Source organism: Procambarus clarkii, chromosome 39, assembly GCF_040958095.1.
Source record: "Procambarus clarkii isolate CNS0578487 chromosome 39, FALCON_Pclarkii_2.0, whole genome shotgun sequence".
Classification (NCBI taxonomy): Eukaryota; Metazoa; Arthropoda; class Malacostraca; order Decapoda; family Cambaridae; genus Procambarus; species Procambarus clarkii.
The window spans coordinates 15,877,062-15,896,250 of NC_091188.1; the positions used below are offsets into that span (position 1 = coordinate 15,877,062).

The 19,189-nt window shown below is 43.7% G+C and overlaps 1 protein-coding gene across 1 annotated transcript in view; it reads left to right on the top strand.

The window, feature by feature from the left end:
* Positions 1–10,145, top strand: part of LOC123760462 (putative uncharacterized protein DDB_G0286901) — a 44,298-nt gene extending 34,153 nt beyond the window's left edge. Inside the window, exon 3 of the mRNA XM_069338032.1 lies at positions 7,841–10,145. Coding sequence (XP_069194133.1) covers positions 7,841–10,145 — 2,305 coding nt within the window. The remainder of the gene's footprint in view (positions 1–7,840) is intronic.
* The last annotated feature ends 9,044 nt before the right edge of the window (positions 10,146–19,189 follow it).

The following is a 19,189-nucleotide window of genomic DNA, read 5'->3' on the forward strand; positions in this document are numbered from 1 at the left end:
AGGTGATGGAGAAGATCGTGAGAAAAAAACTGGTAACACATCTGGAGAGAAGGGACTTCGTGACAAATCGCCAACATGGGTTCAGGGAGGGTAAATCATGCCTTACAGGCTTAATAGAATTCTACGATCAGGTTACAAAGATTAAGCAAGAAAGAGAAGACTGGGTGAACTGCATTTTTTTTGGACTGTCTGAAAGCCTTTGACATAGTACCCCATATGAGGCTGGTACATAAGCTGGAGAGACAGGCGGGAGTAACTGGTAAGGTGCTCCAGAGGATAAGGGAGTACCTAAGCAATAGGAAGGAGAGTGTTACAGTGAGGGGTGAGACCTCAGATTGGCGTGAAGTCACCAGTGGAGTCCCACAGGGCTTTGTACTTGGTCCTATCCTGTTTCTGATATACGTAAATGATCTCCCGGAGGGTATACACTCATTCCTCTCTGTTTGCTGACGACGCCAAAATTATGAGAATGATTAAGACAGAGGAGGACTGTTTGAGGCTTCAAGAGGACCTAGACAAATTGAAGGAATGGTCGAACAAATGGTTGTTAGAGTTTAACCCAAGCAAATGCAATGTAATGTAGGGAGCAGGAGGCCAGATATAAGATATCATTTCGGAAATAAAATGCTTCAAGAGTCAGAGAGAAAGTCTTCGGAGTTGATATCATGCCAGACCTGTCGTCTGAAGCCCATACCAAGGGGATAACATCAGGAGCATATGCTAGGTTGGCCAACATAAGACTGCCATTTAGAAACTTGTGTAAGGAATCAGTCATAACTTTGTATACCACCTATGTCAAACCAATCTTGGAGTATGCAGCTCCCAGCATGTAATCCATATCTAGTCAAGTATAAGACTAAACTGTACAAGGTTCAAAGGTTTGCAACCAGACAAGTACCCGAGGTAAGAGGTATGAGCTACGAGGAGAGACTACGGGAATTAAACCTCACTTCGCTGGAAGACAGAAGAGTTAGGGGAGACATGGTCACCGCATACAAGATTCTCAAAGGAATTGATAGGGTAGATAAAGACAGGCTCCTTAACACAAGGGGCACACGCACTAGGGGACACAGGTGGAAACTGAGTGCCCAAATGAGCCACAGAGATATTAGAAAGAACTTTTTAAGTGTCAGAGTGGTTGACAAATGGAATGCATTAGGCAGTGACGTGGTGGAGGGTGCATGACTCCATACACAGTTTCAAGTGTAGATATGATGGAGCCCAGTAGGCTCAGGAACCTATACACCAGTTGATTGACAACTGAGAGGCGGGACCAAAGAGCCAGAGCTCAACCCCCGCAAGCACAAATAAGCGAGTACAGTAAACAACTTCACACGAGAGCCTCTCCACTTACACCCTCTGCGTCTCAACCCCCCCCCCCCCCCCACACTCACCATCACACCTCTATAGCGGTAACCATTTCGCTACACACACTCTACATCACTGTAATAAAGTTGTGGCCAGAAAGAAAACTTCTTTGAATATTCGTTTTGAGTGTTAGTATCTGTATTTACTATTATTTAAATGAATGCTACATATACTCTTAGGACTTTTCCTCGCACATTTCACTGCCACAACCTCGTGAAGGTGTTGGGGAGGTGGAGTGCCCTTCAAGGGTGGCGTAAGAGCTGGCACCAACCACCTTATGACACTTCGTCATATAGCCAATCACCATGGATAGTTACGTAAGGGGTCTAGCTTCCAATTTTCCACAGACACACTTTTTATATAGATAGGGGAGGGGGGTTGCTAGTCTACGTCTGTCTCTCTTGTTCATTGAGTTGAGTGGCTTCTCAACTTTTGGCTTGCCACTTAATTATTAAATACCACAATTATGATAAGTATCACTCTTTCTTCTGCTTGGTCTTGACCGAGGCCGACCTCGGGTGAAATAGGGCTGTGACGCTCTCTGTCTGGAACCCGTAGGTGCAGGACCGGGACGTTCACCTCTCGAGGGGGTGAAAGTCCCAGTCCCTATACGGCCCAGTCTCTGCTTCAGGAGGCTGGGGTCGTTCATACCCTTGATGGGGTGGTTCTTCTCCGGCCCCGACCACGGCGGTCTCCGGGTTTGGAGTCCCTGTGTTTTTTTTTTTCACCAACTTTGAGGTCATCTCCGGAATTCTCAGTTCCTGCGACGACGTTAGGATCAATCGTATTGGCGTTTACCTATCCATTGGAGACTTTCGGCACCGTGGAGAAGGGGGACCTGCTGCCTGGGTAACAGCTTCTCCTCCTCAATAACCTACCCTGGCTTTGTGCCCTGGTGAGGCCACTCCATACCAACAGAGTGCAACACCATAGTCTTCCGAGACTGATGGATGCCTGCTACTACTAGGAGGGGTAGCTGGTCTATGTCTGTTTCTCTCCCCTCTACCTTCATCTATTATTCTCCCTCCCTCACATTCGCAATTCCTTCAATTCTCCTTCCCTCTTTCATCGTGATTTACCCTGAGCCTGTACCTTGAGGTACAGAGCTTTTAACTGTGATTTGATTCGGTTTTATTTGGTTGACTGTTACTCTGTGTTCTGTTCGACAGAAAATTGAGTATTCACCGTCCTACTTTGCCAGATATTCCAATTGACCTCATTTTGTGTGCGATCACTCCATGTCGGAAAACCCGACACCATTTACTAATATTAAATACAATAAGCAGATAATATTGCTGCTGTGTTGTATATATAAATTCACCCATAGAAAATGTAGCACAGTAGAAATTTCCGTCAATAGAAAACGAGATATCATTGCCACATAGCTATAAATTCACCAGCTATTATATTGGGAATTATTCTTAATCCAGCAGTCTTTGAACTTTTAACATCATAAAACATCTCATTTGAATAAACTTAATTATCAGTACCAAAATAGAGTAAATGTGACCCTTCTATCACTTACTGATGTCTGGAAACAGAGAGCCAGGCGTCAGTGGGAGAGAGGTCAGCCATTGTTAAGACCAGAGTTGCAGGAGCGAGTTCAGCTCCTATAATTCCCCCTTGGACGAAGTGTTATGGAGATCAAGTTAGTGCTTCTTCCATCATCAACACGCAGTCAACATCTAAACGAGGGAAGTGTCTTTCCGAAATCTTATCTAATTATTTCCGGCCGGTAATGTCAGGTAGATAGGATTAATTCCGGTTAGGCCACGAGAATGCGACACATTCCAGGTAATTATTTTTAGGTCCTTATCTTATAAAATACCAGTATTTCCTCTGATGTAGCTGTCATATTATATTATATATATATATATATATATATATATATATATATATATATATATATATATATATATATATATATATATATATATATATATATATATATATATATATATATATATATATATATATAGGATTCCTGCATTACAGCTAGTGCCCTCTGACAGGTATAGAAGAGGAAGCAGTACAGTTGTTTAGTACTCCAGTACAGGGGTGGAGATGCTAGCCCTAACCAGGAGGATTATTTGGTGTCATAATCCTTGTTTATACCTGGTGGACTAAGCCTGTTGTACAATGAGATATGACATTTTAATTTTCATTACTAATCTAAGTAGTTTAATACTGTAGTTTGATTGGCTGCAAATATAGGAATTTAATATACCCCTCCTAATGTGCAAGGAGTCGATTTGTGAGAATATTGCAGAAATATAGTCCGCAAAACATCAGACAAATTGCTATCGAAATATATAAATTAATGTCAATATTAATTATATATAAATTCATATAAATTAAATAAATATAAACCTCACAAGTCGATTCCCCACACTCCATAGACACATTTATCGAATGCCTTTGCAAAGTCAGTGTATACCACATCTGTATTCTTATTTCTTCTAATGCCTCAGAGATTTTGTCGTAGTGGTCAAGTAGCTGAAGTGGCATGATCTTCCTGCTCTAAATCCACGTTGGCCTGGGGTGTGGAGGTCATTGGTTTACATGAAAAAAGTGACCTGACTCTCTGATACTTTTATTATGTAGGATGTGTTCTGGCCTGAAGGGCTTGGGGCTTATGGAACTTAAACCTGCAAAGAAAGCTCTGGTTGTTGCACCAGACTGTTACTTGCGTACAGGCGGACAACGTCCCCCAAACACTCTTTGCTTGAACAGACAACCGACCTCGGCAGCCACACTCCCTCTACCATCAGTCGACCAGCAATGGACACTGGAGTGCTTGAAATTTACTCAGGAGATCACCCTGTACGCCTTTTGATTTCGGAGAGGGGGTTCATCGCCACATACTTAGGGGTGCAGCTCCAACACTGGCCCTCGTTGTCTTGTGTACACACCCTATTTGAGCCGCCGTGACTCCCCACTCTCTTTTTGTTTGGAATGATCTCCTCAATCCCCCCTTTTGTAAATTAGTATTTTCTGCCACCCTGTCCGCAGCCGTGATCCCTTCTCTAGCCCCCCCCCCCCCTACGTTTTGGGAAGCCTCACCAGGACAAGAGGAAAAGCTGGTTAACAATGTACATTTAATGAACGAGGAAAACATATACAATACATGACAAAAAAAAAAAAAGAGGTAAATATATTATCATGCAACACTGAGCTGCTACAACCTGGTAGCATTCCAATATCATATCCTAGCTTCATCAAGAGTCCATATTAAGTGGCTGCTCAACTCTTGGCTTGCCACTTACTACTCCTTCACTAAATGGGGTTACAATCTCGTCACAATAATATCGCACACTCAGCCCTAAAAGTATATAAAACTCAGCCTGGGACGGAAACACCATAAACATCTACATAAATATTCCCCAACACAAGAATAAATCAATCTCTCACCTTACATGGCATATTTCATGCCAATAAGCATTCAAGCACTACCCTTATACATTCCTGTATATCCACCATAAACCTCTTCTTCTCTGTGAGGCTAACTACCATGTACATCTCAAGGTCCTCCAAAATACTCAAAAAGGCTCTTCTGCAGTTCTCCTAAACTGCTGCACAACGAAGTCCTCATCCAACATTAGTGATGCTTCACCACTGTTTCAACAGACACACGTGAAACTCTTCACTGCTCCTTTCCACTGCTTGAGGTCAACTCTTCACTATGGAGTTCTGCTCTCCCACAGATTTCAGCATACACTTCTCCAGCCTCTTAAGTTTCTCCATTAACTTCTTTCCTGGCCTCGAAGTTGTTCCATCAACTCCTCCCCAAACAAACCGCTGAATTCTCTGTCTCGAGGGCGCTCAGCTGCGGGGCTCCCAGAGGTCAGCCTCTCAGACCTCCACCAAAGTTTCTTTACGACGGCCTCCCAGCTCTTCTGCTCCTGACTTTAGTACATTAAGTCATCCTCAGGCTTCACACATAAACGCCTGTTTGATTACCTCCTCTTGAAGGAGCACACAACTAAGGGTTCCTTCTTTGCCAGGAGCTCAGCAAAACGCGACTCCTGTTGCTCAAGGTCATGCCGTCGTCCCTCGAGCCTCACATGTCACCAAAGCGTCGACATCTCATTTCATGTCACTTATTTACATACTCATCCTCTGCTCATACTTATAATTTAGTCACCACCCTTTATTACATACATAAATAAATCTCTCTCTCTCCTCTGACCTCTCAATTAGGTCTGGTAGGTGGAATAACTCTCAGACAGGTAGACTCCTCCTTCAGGATACCTGGGGTCATAACAGATGTTAGTACAACTGGTATATTATTCTTAGCTAATTCTTTGCTTCATTCCTTGTGTAGAGGAGCTATATCTGCTGGTTTAAGCTCATTTGGTATCTCCCGTGTCCAAGCTCTTCCTCCACATTATACTAAGTGCCTGTGCCACTGGCACTTTGCATTTCTTTATAAATAATGATTTCCATGAGTCTGGACCCGAGGCTGAGTGCATGGGCATGTTGTAAATTTTTCTTTCAAATCTGCCACACTCGTGTTGATACCAGTTATATTTACAAGGGTTCAGTTATCATGCATAAAGTAGTTATCGATAGTAGTAGATTTTTTACTTTCATGCTGTTTATCGCTATGCTAAACATGTCCTCGTACCGTTATTTTCAGGATTTCACCAATTTCTTTGTCATTCTCAGTGTATGAACCTTCAGTCGTACGAATAGATCCATTACTGGCAGTGGTTTTTTGCATTTGATTTCGAATATATGAATAAAGATTTAGTTTTCTTTATTTCTAGTATTGTATTATGTTCTAGTTGCATTTATTCAATCTGATATTAACGCTTCAGTCTCTGCTCGATTTCTTTAATCTGTTTAAATTATTCCTTCTTTGTAGGGATAGTTGTGTCTGCTTAAGCATTTCCGTTATTGTTTTCCTTCTTTTGTAGTGTCGTCTGCGCTCTCTTTTTACGCTGGACCTCTTTCTGGCTGTCCTCAAATGAACATGTTCCAGACAGACTTGATATGCTTGCGAAGTAAGTTTTTCTATCCCTTCTATTGGATTTTTTTTACTTAGAACAGTTTCCCATTGAATGTCTAAGTTCCCTGTTTATTGTCTCCCAGTCTGTCTTTTTATCATTAAAATTGAATTTACTGAATAACCCCTCTCACTTGATCATTTTTAGATCTATTCTGAGTATCGATGCTAGTTTGTACTTCAGTGAGCAATTGAAGTGTATGTAAATGCTGCCACAATTGTAAAGGATACTAATTGTCCTAATTGTGGCAGATCCTTTCGTGACTATAGAGCTATGCGCGTTCACGTAAGTCGCATGCACAAGGTTCAATATCATCATTAATTGTAATATGTAAAGGATCTGCCACAATTAGTATCTGAGATCCTAATGTCAGTGATTATGTCTTAACTGTTTGTGAAGACCAGATCTAAAATATTTTTGTTCCTAGTTGGCTCTGTTATCTGCTGGTTGAGGGAAAATTTGTCACAGAATCTAAGTAGTTCTTTAATCTGGGGCTGGTTATGTCCAGTATGATTTCCCGGTATAATATTATTGTTTGCTATTCTCCATCTTAGACTAGGCAGGTTGAAATCACCTAGGAAGATAATATTAGGTATTGGGTGTGCCAAATTATCAAGGCAATTCTCTATTTTGTTTATCTGTTTATTTATTATTTATTTAAAATATTTTATTTTCTCTATTTTTACTCCCAGCACCTCTACCACCTCATTTGTAAATTGTCTTTTACCAATTAATAAAACTCATTAGTTGGTTTGGTAATAGTTTTACATTAGAAGGAACCACGCATGGAATATACCTGGTGGAGTAATGGGGGGGGGGGGGGGGGATATACGTTAAGATTTTTAAAGCATATTTGTACCGGTGTTCAGCATAAGACCACTAACGTACAGCATAAGACCACTAAGGCACATGAGAGTCTATCTTGAGGTTATCTTGAGATGATTTCGGGGCTTTAGTGTCCCCGCGGCCCGGTCCTCGACCAGGCCTCCACCCCCAGGAAGCAGCCCGTGACAGCTGACTAACACCCAGGTACCTATTATACTGCTAGGTAACAGGAGCATAGGGTGAAAGAAACTCTGCCCATTGTTTCTCGCCGGCGCCTGGGATCGAACCCAGGACCACAAGTCTCGCGTGCTGTCCGCTCGCCGAAAGGCTCCCTAAGTCATTACAGCAGGGTGATAGAATACGCAATATATGTGATTACTGTAATGTAACTATGGTTAGGTAATTACAACTAGGTGATTAGACAAATCATACTGGTAGATGATAACAGCTAGACTATTACACTTCAGCTGGGCGCAGACATACACAATATACACCCAGACACGCGCGCGCACAGAGAATATACAAGAACTCATAATGTCTAAACATTCAGCCTCGTGTCTGCAACAAACACAGTGAGAGAGAACAGAACATCAACAGAGATAACACATACAGAAAATAAAATATTAAAACGTCAATAGAAACAAAAACAGCACCCGAGCCAACAAAAACAGCACCCGAGACAACAAAAACAGCACCCGAGACAACAAAAACAGCACCCGAGACAACAAAAACAGCACCCGAGACAACAAAAACAGCACCCGAGACAAAATCATCAGGGACAACAAAAACATCACTCGAGACAAAACCATCCCCAGAGACAACAAAAATATCACCCGAGACAAAAACATCATCAGGGACAACAAAACATCAACAAGAGACAACAAAAACATCACAAGAGACAACAAAAACATCCCCAGAGACAAAAACATCCCCAGAGACAACAAAAACATCACCCGAGACAACAAAAACATCACCCGAGACAACAAAAACATCACCCGAGACAAAAACATCATCAGGGTCAACAAAACATCAACAAGAGACAACAAAAACATCACAAGAGACAACAAAAACATCACCCGAGACAACAACAACATCACCCGAGACAACAACAACATCCCCAGAGACAACAACAACATCCCCAGAGACAACAAAAACATCCCCAGAGACAACAAAAACATCCCCAGAGACAACAAAAACATCCCCAGAGACAACAAAAACATCCCCAGAGACAACAAAAACATCCCCAGAGACAACAAAAACATCCCCAGAGACAACAAAAACATCCCCAGAGACAACAAAAACATCCCCAGAGACAACAAAAACATCCCCAGAGACAACAAAAACATCCCCAGAGACAACAAAAACATCCCCAGAGACAACAAAAACATCCCCAGAGACAACAAAAACATCCCCAGAGACAACAAAAACATCCCCAGAGACAACAAAAACATTATCAGGGACAACAAAAACATCCCCAGAGACAACAAAAACATCCCCAGAGACAACAAAAACATCCCCAGAGACAACAAAAACATCCCCAGAGACAACAAAAACATTATCAGGGACAACAAAAACATCCCCAGAGACAACAAAAACATCCCCAGAGACAACAAAAACATCCCCAGAGACAACAAAAACATCCCCAGAGACAACAAAAACATCCCCAGAGACAACAAAAACATCCCCAGAGACAACAAAAACATCCCCAGAGACAACAAAAACATCCCCAGAGACAACAAAAACATCACCAGAGACAACAAAAACATCACCAGAGACAACAAAAACATCATCAGGGACAACAAAAACATCCCCAGAGACAAGAAAAACATCCCCAGAGACAAGAAAAACATCACCCGAGACAAAAACATCATCGGGGACAACAAAATCATCATCAGGGACAACAAAATCATCATCAGGGACAACAAAATCATCATCAGGGACAACAAAAACATCCCCAGAGACAACAAAAACATCCCCAGAGACAACAAAAACATCCCCAGAGACAACAAAAACATCCCCAGAGACAACAAAAACATCCCCAGAGACAACAAAAACATCCCCAGAGACAACACAAACATCCCCAGAGACAACAAAAACATCACCCGAGACAACAAAAACATCACCCGGGACAACAACATCATCAGGGTCAACAAAACATCAACAAGAGACAACAAAAACATCCCCAGAGACAAAAACATCCCCAGAGACAAAAACATCATCAGGGACAACAAAAACATCACCAGAGACAACAAAAACATTATCAGGGACAACAAAAACATCCCCAGAGACAACAAAAACATCACCAGAGACAACAAAAACATCCCCAGAGACAACAAAAACATCCCCAGAGACAACAAAAACATCCCCAGAGACAACAAAAACATTATCAGGGACAACAAAAACATCCCCAGAGACAACAAAAACATCCCCAGAGACAAAAACATCATCGGGGACAACAAAATCATCATCAGGGACAACAAAATCATCATCAGGGACAACAAAATCATCATCAGGGACAACAAAATCATCATCAGGGACAACAAAAACATCCCCAGAGACAACAAAAACATCCCCAGAGACAACAAAAACATCCCCAGACAACAAAAACATCCCCAGGGACAACAAAAACATCCCCAGGGACAACAAAAACATCCCCAGGGACAACAAAAACATCCCCAGAGACCACAAAAACATCCCCAGAGACCACAAAAACATCCCCAGAGACCACAAAATCATCACCAGCGACCGCAAAATCATCACCAGAGACCGCAAAAACATCACCAGAGACCACAAAAACATCACCAGAGACCACAAAAACATCTCCAGGGACAACAAAAACATCATAGACAACAAAAACATTATCAGAGACCACAACACCCTCACCCTAACACAAAAGCCGAATATTTCCAAATTGCAACATTTAAGAATTTGCAAAGCAATTAGGGATTAAAAACGAGTCTAAATTTGGTCATTAGCGTAAACATATTTTAATTAGAGTTCGGTAAAAAAATAAAAAATCACATTTAATCCTCTTCACTCCGAAACACGACAATCTCTGTGACTATGCATATTAATGAGTATTTAAATAAGTTACAAGGAATAATTCCGTCTTTGGACTCTCTTTAATGTATAAAAAATGTTTTGTGGTAAAAAAAGGTCAGATAATTCATCGTTAATTTTTTTTTTGTTCTTGTCGGTTGCATGAATTATGTATTTATCTTCAGTCATGGAAAATGTTTTATAAGTTTTTTTCTCGACAAAACTATCCACTGGTGGCGATGTGGCTGCTCCACTGGTGGCGATGTGGCTGCTCCACTGGTGGCGATGTGGCTGCTCCACTGGTGGCGATGTGGCTGCTCCACTGGTGGCGATGTGGCTGCTCCACTGGTGGCGATGTGGCTGCTCCACTGGTGGCGATGTGGCTGCTCCACTGGTGGCGATGTGGCTGCTCCACTGGTGGCGATGTGGCTGCTCCACTGGTGGCGATGTGGCTGCTCCACTGGTGGCGATGTGGCTGCTCCACTGGTGGCGATGTGGCTGCTCCACTGGTGGCGATGTGGCTGCTCCACTGGTGGCGATGTGGCTGCTCCACTGGTGGCGATGTGGCTGCTCCACTGGTGGCGATGTGGCTGCTCCACTGGAGGCGATGTGGCTGCTCCACTGGAGGCGATGTGGCTGCTCCACTGGTGGCGATGTGGCTGCTCCACTGGTGGCGATGTGGCTGCTCCACTGGAGGCGATGTGGCTGCTCCACTGGTGGCGATGTGGCTGCTCCACTGGTGGCGATGTGGCTGCTCCACTGGTGGCGATGTGGCTGCTCCACTGGTGGCGATGTGGCTGCTCCACTGGTGGCGATGTGGCTGCTCCACTGGTGGCGATGTGGCTGCTCCACTGGTGGCGATGTGGCTGCTCCACTGGTGGCGATGTGGCTGCTCCACTGGTGGCGATGTGGCTGCTCCACTGGTGGCGATGTGGCTGCTCCACTGGTGGCGATGTGGCTGCTCCACTGGTGGCGATGTGGGTGCAGGGTGGTGATGTGGGTGCTCCACTGGTGGTGATGTGGGTGCTCCACTGGTGGTGATGTGGGTGCTCCACTGGTGGTGATGTGGGTGCTCCACTGGTGGTGATGTGGGTGCTCCACTGGTGGTGATGTGGGTGCTCCACTGGTGGTGATGTGGGTGCTCCACTGGTGGTGATGTGGGTGCTCCACTGGTGGTGATGTGGGTGCTCCACTGGTGGTGATGTGGGTGCTCCACTGGTGGTGATGTGGGTGCTCCACTGGTGGTGATGTGGGTGCTCCACTGGTGGTGATGTGGGTGCTCCACTGGTGGTGATGTGGGTGCTCCACTGGTGGCGATGTGGGTGCTCCACTGGTGGCGATGTGGGTGCTCCACTGGTGGCGATGTGGGTGCTCCACTGGTGGCGATGTGGGTGCTCCACTGGTGGCGATGTGGGTGCTCCACTGGTGGTGATGTGGCTGCTCCACTGGTGGCGATGTGGCTGCTCCACTGGTGGCGATGTGGCTGCTCCACTGGTGGCGATGTGGCTGCTCCACTGGTGGCGATGTGGCTGCTCCACTGGTGGCGATGTGGCTGCTCCACTGGTGGCGATGTGGCTGCTCCACTGGTGGCGATGTGGGTGCTCCACTGGTGGCGATGTGGGTGCTCCACTGGTGGCGATGTGGCTGCTCCACTGGTGGCGATGTGGCTGCTCCACTGGTGGCGATGTGGCTGCTCCACTGGTGGCGATGTGGCTGCTCCACTGGTGGCGATGTGGGTGCTCCACTGGTGGCGATGTGGGTGCTCCACTGGTGGCGATGTGGGTGCTCCACTGGTGGCGATGTGGGTGCTCCACTGGTGGCGATGTGGGTGCTCCACTGGTGGCGATGTGGGTGCTCCACTGGTGGTGATGTGGCTGCTCCACTGGTGGTGATGTGGCTGCTCCACTGGTGGTGATGTGGGTGCTCCACTCTCACCATCCAGTGATGTAGATGTTCTTCTCTCACTTTCGCAGCTACTTCACCACTATGCCAAATAAACGGAAGCATTAGAAGAACACGAGAATGCAGGCGTGGTTTACCCACTTTGCGATGGCACTTGTTAAGTGTGAGCGTGGAGTGACAGCACATCAAATGAGATCAACTAGAATAACTGGTAAAGTAGGACGAAGAATATTCAATTTCCTATCAAACAGAATGGAAAGAGTAAAAGTTGATCAAATAATATCAAGCAGAAGCACAGTAAAAAAAAACTTAGTGCGACAGAACACAGTTTGCACTGCATCACTGCTTTTTCAAATTTTTCATATCAAATGTCGACAAAACACAAATCACAGCTTTGTGCTATCTTTTGCAGACGACACAAAATTCAGTATGAAAATAACTTGTGTAGAAAACACTGACAAAACCACAGCCTGATGTTAATAAAGTTTTCGATTGGGCAGTGGAAAATGGTATGATGCTTAACAGTGATAAATTCCAGTTACTTTGGTATGGAAGAAATTAAGACCTTAAATGAATTACAGGGTACAAGACAACCAGACCTACCCAGAGTAGGAAAGCAACATGTAAAAACATCAGGGAATAGTGATATCTGACGACCTAACATTAAGGTATGTCAAGTATAAATATAATGTCAGCTAGAAAAATGATAGGATGGATTATGAGGCATTCCACCACAATGCTCTTACTATTCTTATCACTTGTGCTGTCCCGCCGTGAGTACTGCTCGATACTCACTTTCCCCTACAGAGTCGGAGATATTGCTGAAATAAGAGGGAATACAGAGAACATACACGGCACGCAGACACACGATAAAGCACTTAAATTATTGAGATCTTCCCATAGCTCTCAAAATGTATTCGCTGGAAAGGTGAGAGAGGGGTACCACATAACACACACACACACACATGAAAAATGTTGGAAGGCCAAGTCCCAAATTTGCACAGAATAACAACAACATATTAGAGTCAGCGATTTAGCAAGAAACGCAGAACAGAGCCAGTGAAGAGTAGAGGTGCTACAGGCACAATCAGAGGTCCACGCTTGTTTAATATCCTCCTAGGAAGCGCTAGCGATGTTGACGGAATAAAAGTAGACCAAGAAAAACCATACCGTTTTCATCAGGAAGTGCGGAACAAACAGGATGTAGTGGTTATGTGGGACACTAATCTCTCGAGCGACCATACACGTACATCCCGTCACCGTCTGGTAGCTTTGTACAAGTGTGTCGACGCACTCTAGAGCTAAAGACACTTGAGCTCTCACACCGCATTTATTATTCAGTGGTAAAGGCTGTGGGGCATCAATGCTCAGAGGATTTTCCCAATAATTTAAGTAGTAAAAGAAGAACGTGGTGGTAGTACTTAGGAAAGGGTTGGCAGAAAGTCACTAATGAACAAAGTTAGGTTTATTCGACAAACTTAATACATAGGGAGCTAAATAAAGTTAATGAAGAGCGTCACTATCAAGGGCTGGACAAAGGTACAGGCAGCAGGAGTCGTTCCTACGCTGCCGAGACCCTGAGTCCTGCCTCTCATGCTTGGCTCCAGAGTGAATTGCCCGAGCTAACACACTGATGTCATGTCATGACTTCAAGTGTCGGATCCATACTGGTTACGACACTTGTAGTAACAAGGGACACTGGCAGCTGTTACAACTGTACACTCGCATAATAATCACCAGCATGTAACCCACACAAACGATCAATGATCCCTAACAACGCACATAAAAATATCTGGACTTAATAGCACGATAATTAATGACAAGTCACAAACACACTAATAATTATACATAAATTAACCAACACACACTAACAATTTATGAAATAAATCGTCACTGTGACAGTAATAGATCAGGGAATTAACACAGGTCACCGAGACCATAACAATAATTGAAATACACAAATGACTGAGATAAGAATTTTCCCGAGTTAAGTCAGATCACCGAGACCCCTAAACGTGTGTGGGATTAGTCCGATCCTCTTATATCTGAACAAGTATAAGATGATTAGCCAACCTGTTCCAGACGTGCAGGTAAATATACTGTGCTTGATTGCCTTGTGTCGATCACCAAGATCAACACAAGGCAATACTAATGAGACAATAGAGACGGTGTACTTTCAACAATTGCCGGCACTCGACGCCTTCCACACCCCGTTCATGCTTGCCTAACATCTGGGTGATGTGACCTTTGAGAGTCCCTTGACACAGTGAGACATATCAGACTCGAGGAACCTGTGGGTGGCCCGTCTCCTCCTTGCCTTTCATCCCCAGCACAAAACACAGGTGTCAACACGTGCGAGGTTACTAGTAGACGCAGCAGGGTTGTAGTCAAGATGATTATGGTCGGGCGCATCTGAGAGACTGCTGGAAGCGCCCAACACGTGCAGATGATCACAGGCAAAAGAAAGGTCATATCAAGTGCGGTGTTTCCATAGCAATACTAGATAGCAAGGAAGAGAGGTAAGGAAGAGGTGGAGTGGTTCTGTTGATAAGAAAACACTGGAGTTTAAAAGAGATGGTTACTCTGGGCTTTGAAGGGTTCGGTGACTATATAACAGGCACCATAGCAATTAGAGGACAACACACAATATTAGTAGTCATATGACGTGCTCCCTGCCTTATGACGAAAGACCCAGACAGGAATATGATAGAAACAATATACACACAAATCACAATAGCGTGATATATATCAAATGAACAAATCGACAAGGGCCGTGTTGAGGGTTCGAACCTACGCACGGGACTGCAATTCGCTTAACCATGTTGTGGCACACTTGACTATGGAGCAGCTGGGAACATCCCGTGCGTAGGTTCGATCCCGCGTCACGGCCCTTGTGGATTTGTTCATGATAGAAACAACATGGCTACATAACATAACTAGCTTCTATAACAGAAGGAGCAGCTTCTGTCGCTTGCAGGAACGGATCCATTCTGCTACTCATGGAAGAATATATATTCTCAAGGTAGGAGAGAGACTCTCTCTCCTACCACCCCCTTGGTTGTGGGTTCCCCCCTCACCTCTGGGGGAAGTTGTGCGTGTCTAACCACACCCGATTTCACCCCTTCTTTTTCCTTCCCACCCTTCCCCACGTTCCATTGTTCTCCCAACTTCACTGCCTCTTTCCCATCTTCTACCCCTTACTCTCCTCTACCTCTTTACCCCTCTTCCTCACCTTACGTCATGACAATCGTACATCAGGTTTGGGTTACAGGCAATATTTCAGTAAGCATTTGGGCCTACCCCAAGCAGCGTGTGACCGTCCCGTATCGTGGGCCTTACAAAACTAGGCGAGGAATAAATGCTAGATGGAGGGGGGGGGGGGAAGGGGGAGAGTCCAGCGTTGTCTGGAATCGTCTGCCTGTGTCTCTCTCATATCTATCGCCATCTTTGCCTATCTAATATATTTATATATTACATTATTTATATATCTCAAATATAGATAGAAAGATATAGAAACATAGATATATGTGAATATTATATATATATATATATATATCTGGTCTATAACTGACTGTATCTATATATCTGGTCTGTAACTGTCTGTCTAGATATATCTCTGTTTATATCTAGCTCTCTAGATCTATCTTGTTATATCTAGCTGTCTAGATCTATCTCTGTCTATATCTATTTATTAATCTCTCCCACTACCTCCCTCTGTCTATATTTCTGCCTGCCTCTGTATTTTTTTTTATATTTCTTCTCTCTATCTATCCCTACCTATTTTTACATTTCGATACCTATCTAGCTTCTTATCTCTATATATATTTCTATATCTCTATCTTGTCCCCATATTTTCCCCCCGTCCCCCCCTCCATCTCCCCTCATCTTACAACTTCACTACATACTATCTTGCTGTATACATACTGTATTCATCTTTTAAACCATCTTTACTGTTCACTAACTTCATCTCTGTAACCATCTTCATTACTCTCGATTTCCATCACTAACCATCTTCGCTACCATCTATTTTCATGGTAGGAGAGTGGAGGGTAGGGGGGAGGGGAGGTTACAGGCAATTTTTTTTAAGCATTTAATTTAAGCCTACCACGAGCAACCTATGTTAGTCCTGTACCCCAGACCATTCACCTCACCCTGCCAATTTAGGCGAGACTACTCACAGGTGTCTGATCTTATGATGTCTTTTAAACACGTGAAGAGATTGATCCTGTTCAAAAATAATATTTCTATATATTTGACCTTGTCAGTTTGACAAGTTGTTCAATGTCAACCAATATTTTTTGACTAGTTGTATATGAAAATGGCTGCAACTGTTCCAAGTTTCAGTACTGTAGCCTAAATAGTAAGGGAGATTTTATTTTATTTTTCAACGAATTTTACACATTTTCAAGTGTAGATTTACAACCACATCTTTCAGATATAATCATTCTATGACACTTTTCTGACACATTAGCATATAATAAAGGATATGTAGAAGGGGATTTTCCAAAACGTCTTTAGTTTTCCTAATACAAATAGTCAAAGTTCCTCCAAAATATTATGCAAATATATCATGTTTATTGCTATTTATAAAATCAATAAATGAACTTAGGAAAAAACGCTTCCTTCAGATTTTAGAGACAAACTTTGCATATAAAGTGTAAGTTTCATGTAAATTGAATACAAAATGAAAGATTTGAACGTTTATGTCACTTGAAAATAAATAAGTAAAAAAAAGGTCTAAGGTGTTGCCATCTGTGGCTGAGGTTGACATCAACCAATTTTCTCCAAAATTGGAACCCTTACAGATAGGCCTACGTGTAATCAGATGTATAAATTTTATGCAAATCGCCCGATAAACAAGAGATAAAATTAAAAAAAATAAAAATAAAAAATAAATAAGGCAATTTTTTTAACTAAATTTTTTAAATAAAACTAATTATAATTTATGCTATTGTGATAGCTGAGAGTCATAGACTCTCAGCTATCAACTCTTTCAGTTGATACTTTTGTTTGATAATTGTTTTTGACCATTTTGGAAAAATTTTGACAATTCAATACTTTTTTTCTCCCTTCCTATTTATGCTACGATGCTGAGACTTGGACCAAATGAAACCCTTTTCATATACAACTAGTCAAAAAAGTTTGAAATCGAACCAGTTTTCATTTATTTTATATTTGGAAGTGACGCCCCCTTAAAAATGGGAGTTTTGACATGTATTTAATAAACTTGCATTTTTTTTTTTAATTTTCGCAACAACTATTTACTTTATTATTAAAGTTTATATTGGAAGTAATTTGTCGATGATCACTTGAACTTTATATCAACCGGCGGATTATCAAGGCTGATTATTTTAGCACTAATAACATATAATAGTGTCCTTCGTTGACCTGTCACCATAATTATCTTAATAACCTCAATATTTCCAATATTTTTTAATATATCCTAAATACCAGCAAGAAAATGTAATATTGAAAATTGCATGAAAAATTTCGTGCTATCTAATTCATAAAATGTTTACTTGCAATCATTCGTCCCTAAGATTACCAAAAAGAGAGAAACAAACTCAAGAAAAGAATATATAACAAACATGTGAGAATATAATGGAATTTTACTTTAAATTAATGCCACGTTCTTAACACCACTTAGCGACAGTCCCTCGTTAGTCCCTCGTTAACTAGGTCACGTGAGGAAGGAACGTAATTATCAGGGGAAAACGCCAGGCCATTGCGACTATATAGCACTGGGAAGGTGGGTCAGGATAAGGATTTGGGATGGGACGTGGGGAATGGAATGGGGCCCAACCACTTGGACGGTCGGGGATTGAACTCCAGCGGGCATGAAGCGAGATCGTCGCTCTATCCCGTCCAGCCCAAGTGGTTAGAGGAGTGGCGTCATACAGGTTGGGATGAAGTTCAATATTCACCTTGAAAGAGGGAGGGGGGAGAGGAAAGAGGGAGGGGGGAGAGGAAAGAGGGAGGGGGAGAGGAAAGAGGGAGGGGGGAGAGGAAAGAGGGAGGGGGGGAGAGGAAAGAGGGAGGGGGGAGAGGAAAGAGGGAGGGGGGAGAGGAAAGAGGGAGGGGGGAGAGGAAAGAGGGAGGGGGGAGAGGAAAGAGGGAGGGGGGAGAGGAAAGAGGGAGGGGGGAGAGGAAAAGAGGGAGGTAATTAGGGAAATAAGGATAGGGGAAAGGAAACAATGGAAGGTGACCACAGAAGAAAGATGAAGACCCCCGAGTGTAGGTAGCGGATGGTGTTCCTCAAGGGAGGATGAGGTGTTCCTCGAGGGAGGATGAGGTGTTCCTCGAGGGAGGATGAGGTGTTCCTCGAGGGAGGATGAGGTGTTCCTCGAGGGAGGATGAGGTGTTCCTCGAGGGAGGATGAGGTGTTCCTCGAGGGAGAGATTTCGTTGGGAGGTGTTTCTTGAGGGGTAACAGGTGTTCCTTGTGAGGAGGGGTTCCTGGGGAAGGGGGTGAAATGTTCCTTGTGGGGAGGAGTCCCTCGAGGGAAGAAGGTGAATCTTCTGGAGAGGGTTTCCTTGGACGGAGAAGTTGTTCCTTGTAAGGAACAACTTCTTAGGAGTTCCTAAGTGAGGTGCTACTTGTGGGGGTGTGCCTTAGGGAAGACAGGAATTCGGCAGAAGTCGACTGTGGCAGTTGATATAATTAAATTTCACAGAGCAGCAACCACAACATTGCCACAACAATCACAACCTCAACAACCACAACAACCACAACCACAACATTACCACAATATAGGGAGGTGAGAGGGGGGAAAGAATGGGAAATTGTGTAAAGGGGAAGCAAAAAGGGATGGGGGGGCGGAGAGGGGAATAGTGGTCCGCGGGAAGACGTTGGAAAGTGAAGGGGTTGGACAGTGAAGGGGTTGGACAGTGAAGGGGTTGGACAGTGAAGGGGTTGGACAGAGAACGGGGTTGGACAGAGAACGGGGTTGGGCCGTGAAGGGGCTGGCCCGTGAAGGGGCTTGGGCAGTGAAGGGGCTTGGGCAGTGAAGGGGGATGGGCAGAGAAGGGGGTTGGACAGAGAAGGGG